Source organism: Hipposideros armiger, unplaced genomic scaffold, assembly GCF_001890085.2.
Source record: "Hipposideros armiger isolate ML-2016 unplaced genomic scaffold, ASM189008v1 scaffold_931, whole genome shotgun sequence".
NCBI lineage: Eukaryota > Metazoa > Chordata > Mammalia > Chiroptera > Hipposideridae > Hipposideros > Hipposideros armiger.
The window spans coordinates 422,079-429,266 of record NW_017732281.1 but is presented as its reverse complement, the minus strand read 5'-3'; the positions used below and the strand labels follow the sequence as shown (position 1 = coordinate 429,266).

Genomic DNA, 7,188 nt, shown 5'->3' with positions numbered 1-7,188 from the left:
CTACCTTCTCCAAGCCTCAGTTTCCCCTCTAGAAAATGAGAGGGTGGGACCTGGCGATGGCAAGAGGCCTGGACTCTGACCTTGGTTATGTGGGCTGTACTCCACAGCTTTGGGCTGCTCAGAGCACAACAGGGAGCTAAGAGTCACCCCAAAATGAGCAGTACCAGGTGGGTGGTCCTGACAAGTCACCAGATGTGGTACCAGCAGCCAGGGCAGGTCTCTCTAGGCAGGGGCCCTTCAGGAGCAAAGGGGTGGGTGGTGGGGGCGGGGGCTGCTGGCCTCCCTGAGGGCCAGCTGTGCTTCCAGAGCGGGTATACAGGCAGAACGTGGAGCAGCTGGAGAAGGTGCGGGCTGAGTGGGAGCAGGAGCACCAGACTACCTGTGAGGTGAGTGACCCTGGGCCTCAGTTCCCCCAGCTGTAAAATGTGAAAGTCTCCCATTCCTGCTCCAGTTGCTTCATGGGGGAACATGAAACGGTGGGGTGGAAAGAAGACCCCATTCCTTCATTCGTTCACTCGTGCACTCATTTCCCGGGCCCTGTGCTGGGTCCCTGCCCCCAGGGAGCTCACAGCCTGGCTTTGTGCCCTGGGTCTCTTTGTTTCAGGCAGACATCCTTCACCCCTTTGAGCTGAAGCCAAAACTGAGGCTCAAACAAAACCTGTAGCTTCCCTGGACCTTGCTGATGAACAGGGCCTGGGAGACAGGCCTCAGGCCTCCAGGTCCTGTGCTCCACTCAGACACCCTCCCAGGGCCTTTTCAGTGTGTGGTGGGGCCTGGAAGGAGGGTGGGACAGGAACCCACAGGCAACTCAACCTCCCTCTCAGAAGCCTCAGGTGCTGGCGCAGAGGTGAGGGTGGGGACCCCCAGGAAGGGTCTTTTTAGACTTGGCTTTCAGCAGAGGCAGGTCTGACTTCTCAGCTCCAGTTGAGCTGTGAGTAGGGCCCAACCTGGCCTGGCCCTGAATCTGCCTCCTCACTTCTCAACCTCCCTCCCCCCCCATGCACACCCAGGCCTTCCAGCTGCAAGAGTTTGACCGGCTGACCATCCTCCGCAACGCCCTGTGGGTGCACTGCAACCAGCTCTCCATGCAGTGTGTCAAGGATGACGAGGTTGGGGCCCAGGGTGGGGATGGGTAGCAAGTGAGATGGCGGGGTAGGGCCGTGAAGAAAAGGCAGCTTCCGGGCAACAGCATGCCCAGGTCCATCTATGTCTGTCAACAAACACTGCAGGCCTCAGCCTCCAGGGATCCCAGGACAGGGAGCTCAGTACCACTGCAAGGCTATGGCCTCTGTCTGGAAGCCTGCTTTTGTGGTTACCCTGGCATTTGCCTGCTTTGCTCACCCCTGTTCCAGGGTCTCGGCTCTGCTGTCAGAGTATATACATGCTCCCTTTACGGGAGTCAGGAAGGTAAGGGGACACAGCCCCTCCAAGGTCAGCAGAGAGGCTGGAGGACCCCGGGCTGCTCTGTTCCAGGCTGGACATTTGCAAAAGCAGAGGTTCAGTCCCTCTTCTGTCCCCCAGACATCTCTTATGTGTCCTAGTTCCCTTAATGAGCTCTACGTGCTGGGTACTTGGGGTGGGTCCTACCCAGCAGAGGGGCCACCACCTCCCCACTAGGGTCTCTGACCTCTGTTAATGCAACCCCAGAGCCATTAGCTCTCTCTCAAGGCAGCCCTTACTCCCCGATGTTCACTGTGGTTCCTTGCCTGACCCCTCCACCCATGGGCTGTAGGGTTTTGGGTTCCCCCACAAACGACTTGAGCCCACCTGGCGGCCTCCTTGTGGCAGAAGAAGGAGGGTAGGCTGTGGATCCTTTCATACTGGAACCAGAGCCTGGCTGCTCCGAATTCTTGCTCTGTGACATTGGGCAAGTCGCTTTCCTTCTCTGAGTTTCTTTGTCTATAAAATGGGGGAAACAGTGTCTGCCGAAGAGAACAGGAGTGAGTTAAGTCCCTTGCATAGGACCTGTACACAGGTGTTTGGGAACCAGAAGACACTGCCAGCCAGGGCTCTGATGCCTCAAGACCCGCAAATCCAAGCACTGAGTTGTGCACATAAGGCCTTTGAAGAAGCTAGTGGGGTGGGATCCCTTGGCCAGAGCTCAGACCCATAGAGGGGCAGGACTTTGACAAAGGTGGGCATTGAGGTGAGGCCTGGCCCCTCAGCCTCTGCTCTTTTCTGCTCTCAGTTCTATGAGGAGGTGCGGGTGACACTGGAAGGCTGCAGCGTGGAGGCTGACATTGACAGCTTCATCCAGGCCAAGAGCACAGGAACTGAGCCCCCAGGTGAGGCCCGGCCCACAGGTAGTGTGGTCTCTGGGTCCAGGCCTGTCCATCCCAAGGAGGCCTGGCCGTGGTTCTCTGAGCTTCAACTGCCAGCACAGGGCTGGTGAGGCTCACAGGTCCTTTCTGGGTAGAGATGTGGCCAGACCCTAGGAAAGGGTCAAGGACAGTGTGGTCCCCTGGCCAGGTCCCTGGCCTGCTGCCTCCTCTGAGGCAGAAGATGAGCAGAGCTTAATAACACTGTAACACTCAGAAGGGGGAATAAAGGTGGGACCTCCNCCAGGAAGTGCAGAGAGTTCCAAACAAGCTGAACCCAAACAGGTCCACACCAAGACACATCATAGTAAAAATGGCAAAGGTTAAAGACAAAGACAGGATCCTAAATGCAGCAAGAGAAAGACAGCAGGTTACAGAGAAAGGAACTCCTCATAAGACTAACAGCTGACTTTTCAACAGAAACTCTGCAGGCCGGAAGGGAGTGGCAGGAAATATTCAAAGTGACACAAAATAAAGGCTCATAACCAAGATTGCTCTACCCAGCATGGCTATCACTTATAAATGAAGGAGAGATAAAGAGCTTCTCAGAAAAGAATAAGCTTAAGGTATTCATTACCACCAAGCCAGCACTGCAGGAAATGTTTTAAAAGGGCTTTTTTAAACAGAAGAAAGGAGAAAACAAGCTAACCCAGGAAGACCAGAAATACAAATAACAAAATGGCAATAAATATGCACCCATGAATAATCACTTTAAATGTGAATGGGCTAAATGCTCCAATCAAAAGACATAGAGTGGCTGAGTGGATAAGAAAACTGGACCCATGCCTATGCTGTTTACAAGAAACTCATCTCAGATCTAAAGACACACATGGACCGAAAATAAAGGGATAGATTAAGATATTTCACGCAAATGGAAATGAGAAAAAAGCTGAAGTAGCTATACTTATTTCAGACAAAATAGACTTTAAAATGAAGACTACAATAAAAGACAAAGAAGGGCACTACATAATAATAAAGGGATCGATCCAACAAGAGGACATATCCCTTGTAAACATCTATGCACCCAACATGAGAGCTCCTAAACATATAAAACAAATACTGACAAAGACAGAGATCAACAGTAACACTATTGTAGAAGGGGACTTCAACACCCTGCTGTCACCAATGGACAGATCCTCCAGACAGAAAATTAACACTTAAATGACACTTTTGACCAGCACAATTTAATTGATATTTTTAGAGCATTTCACCCCAAAGCAACAGAATATACATTCTTTTCAAGTGCACATGAAACATTTTCCAAGATAGACCACATGTTAGGCCACAAAACAAGTCTCATTACATTTAAGAAGACGAAATCATATCAGGCGTCTTCTCCGACCACAATGCTATGAAACTAGAAATCAATTATAAGAAGAAACCTGGAAAGCACACAAATATACGGAGGCTAAATAACATGCTACTAAATAGCAACTGGGTCAAAAGTGAGGTCAAGGAGGAAATCAAAAGATACCTTGAGGTAAACGAAAATGAAAACACAACCCAAAATCTCTGGGATGCAGCAAAAGCAGTCCTAGAGGGAAATTCATAGCAATGCAGGCCTATCTAAAGAAACAAGAACAATCTCATATCAACAGACTATCTTTACACCTAAGGGAACTGGAAAAAGATGAGCAAAACAAGCCAAAAGGGAGTACAAGGAAGGAAATAACAAAGACCAGAGCAGAAATAAATGAAATAGAGACCAAAAAAACAATGCAAAAGATCAATGAAACCAAGAGCTGGTTTTTTAAAAGATAAACAAAATCAAGAAACCCTTAGCCAGAATCACCAAGAAAAAAAATGAGACAGGAGTCAAATTAATAAAATCAGAAATGAAAGAGGAGAAGTGACAACAGATACCACAGAAATACAGAAAATTCTAAGAAAATACTACGAGCAACTATACNCCTGGAACATTCTGCGGACAAGCCAAACTCAGTTTGGGGCAGGAAACAGGAGATGGGCCCACTGGAGGTAGAAGGGCCACAGTGGGTAGTCAGGAAGACAAGCTTCGAGGCTTCTGGCGGAAGTGATTATGTCTCCCAGACCCACCAGTGCCTGTGCCGCTCCCTCTCAAACGTGGTGACTCCTGCCCAGGCAGGGGCTCAGAGGTTGTACAGGCTGGGCAGAGCTGGCCAACTCCTCTTCTGTTCCTGATGCTCTCAGGCCTTTCTCTTTGGATCCAGGCCCCCAAAATATAACTTCTACTACTGGCCAAGGCCTGCCAAAGCCCTGCTCGTCATGGTAGGCTCCACCCACACCAGCTTTAGGAGTGGGTGTAGGGGAGAGAGCCCTGGGAGCTGGGAGCTCCTCAGCCCTGGCATCCCCCACACTCACCTGCGGGAGCCCCAACACTGCTAGCACAATAGGCCAGCAGCCCCCCCCCCACCCCAATCAGGGCCAGCAGCCTGTAGAAGGTAGGGTGGGAGACAGTGGTTCTCCTCCATTGGGTACAGCTTGAGAGAGACATTGTTGAGGATGTTACTGTCCCTCGTAGACCATCTTTCTCTGTGGTTTACTTTGCTTCCTCATTCATAAAGCTTTGTGGCCCGTCCCCTACAAGATAAGTAAAGTCTCCCTCAGTTTCTTGCTTTACTCAAGGAGCTCCTGACCCAGTAGAGGGGACCAAACAGCCCAGAAAGTTAATGACAGTACAGGAAATGTCCTGATGTACAGAGCAGTCATGAGGCTTCTGGAACAGATGACCTGAGGTAAGACAAGGAAACCGGGAAGCTGTTCCAAGAAAGGAAAGGCAGGTTCTTTTCCACTCCTGCCTGCCTCTGGGAGCCCCACAAAGGGCAAGGAGAGGGCCCATGTGTGTGACAGAGGGTCATTACTGGAACTCACCAGGATTTAGAATTAGAAGAGACTCGGGGAGAACTAATCTGACCTCCTGCCGATGCCCTCCGTCACTCCTGGGCACTGGGCACTGACCACCCCAGCCAACTTCACCATCTCTGGTGACAGGGGACTCATGACATTGATGAAAGCCTGCAGTGGACCTATGGCCTCCCACTTCCTGGCTCTGTCTTGCCAGCCATGCACTGACAGCATGTGGAGGACTATCTCATGTGCCCAGGCAAATTTCAGATGGCACAGGGACAGAAACGAGACCTTTGACAAAGCTTTGCCTGGGAGGAGGGCAGGAGGGGGCTGCTCCTGCATTTACAGATGTCCATCCTTATGCCCTCATCTTCATCATCTGAGCAATCATGACAATTAAGCAAACATGACATATGGTACGAGACAGGGATGGGCTTTCTTCTTTCAGGAAGGAAGGTGCCTTCGAATCTTGGCCTTTAACCCAAGTCTCAGGTACGTGGGCACTTCCCAAGTCTACAGGGCATTCAGGCAGGGCCGGCAGAGGTATGAGGTGGCCCCACAGCAGGACCCTGGAAGCAAGGCTCCAGAGCTGTGCACCAGGCCAGTCCTCTGCTGCTGTCACCCACTACTGCTTCCACCAGAGGGCATGTGGCAGACGGGGCGGGAAAAGGCTTTGGGCCCCTGAAAAAAATCAGACAGGCTTAAACCCTTCTGCAAATGTCATTTTCCCTCATAAAGCACATTCGACAAGAGAACTCACCAAATTCCCACATCTGTCCCTGACACATCTGACGGTTATACATAGGGATGGATGTTTGGAGAGAAAAATGGGATCTGATGCCTGGTCTTACACTTCTCGGAATGAGACAGAAGGCAGTGACCAAAGGCCTACCATGAAAATGCCTGCCCGGGACAGCCAGGTCCAAGCCTCGTCAGGCAGCCCAGAAGTAATGCAATCAAGGTATTTTGACTTCCATGTGACGGGCACTGCACTGATAATGGAGGGCTGCTAAGATAAAGGGGTGCCCTCAAAGAGCTCTGTGACCCCAGGAGGGGTACCAAGACGTTATAACCCCCCAGACACAAGACAAACAGTGAACAGGGCGAGTGGGACCAGCGACCAGGCGCAGGCGATCCAACATGGGGACGATGGTGGCTCGTCCAGGAGATGGCAGCTGGGCTGGAGAGCAATTCTGGAAGCACAAGGGAAATGAATCAATGGAACTTGGTACTTTACGGGATGTGAGACAGAAGTGGGGGGAAGGGAAATAGAGGTGAGGAGTGCTTTCTGAGCTGAGCCTTGGGGATTGGCCAGTAACCTCCACGTGGAGTAGGAGGTGGAGGTGGCGGGCAGCAGACACAAAGCCTGGGTAAGAGCCAGAGAGGCTGGGCAGCCAAGGAGACCGACCACTGGGGTCAGTTCATGTATGTGCAGCTAAGAGGAGAAAGTTAGGTATCAGTGCTGTATATCTTTCTTTGTTTTAAAGTTTTTATTTTAATTTTCTACACTTTATGTTTTTTAAATAATTGTTTTATTTCTCAATTGGATCATACAAATCTTTCACCTTTATTTATTTCTTGAAAACACCTTGTCATCTTGATTGAGTATTCTGTTCGACTGCAAAAATATTTCTAGAAACCTTTGGCTTAGATACTTATCATCATCTCTCACAGGGGTTGCAGAGTTGATGGACCCAAGGGCATGATGGGTAACAGTGTTAGAAAACAGCCTGTGCTTCATTCAGGCAGCCAAAGAATAGAACTGAAAGCAACTCTTGGGTCACAATTTATACCAGGAAGGGAAAATAAATAAATAAATAAATAAATAAATAAATAAATAAATAAATAAAAATAAATAAATAACCACGAATGAATCTAAGTCAGAGTCATTCCCTCTACGGCTTTCTCCATTCTCTATGCATCTCAGCTGCTGGGAACCCATCACATGGACAGCCTTCCCTGCAGAGGAGATGATAGCAGACAAACGGGGAGCTGGGTGTCTAAATAACTGCAAGCCTCTTCCTGACAGAGATCTGCTCAAAGG

The 7,188-nt window shown here is 50.1% G+C and overlaps 1 protein-coding gene across 1 annotated transcript in view; it reads left to right on the top strand.

The window, feature by feature from the left end:
• The window catches only part of PSTPIP1 (proline-serine-threonine phosphatase interacting protein 1), a 38,172-nt gene that overhangs the window by 20,812 nt on the left and 10,172 nt on the right, over positions 1 to 7,188 (top strand). The window contains exons 9-11 of the mRNA XM_019630687.1: positions 307 to 386; positions 1,011 to 1,109; positions 2,189 to 2,319. Of these exons, the coding sequence (XP_019486232.1) occupies positions 307 to 386; positions 1,011 to 1,109; positions 2,189 to 2,319 (310 nt within the window). The remainder of the gene's footprint in view (positions 1 to 306; positions 387 to 1,010; positions 1,110 to 2,188; positions 2,320 to 7,188) is intronic.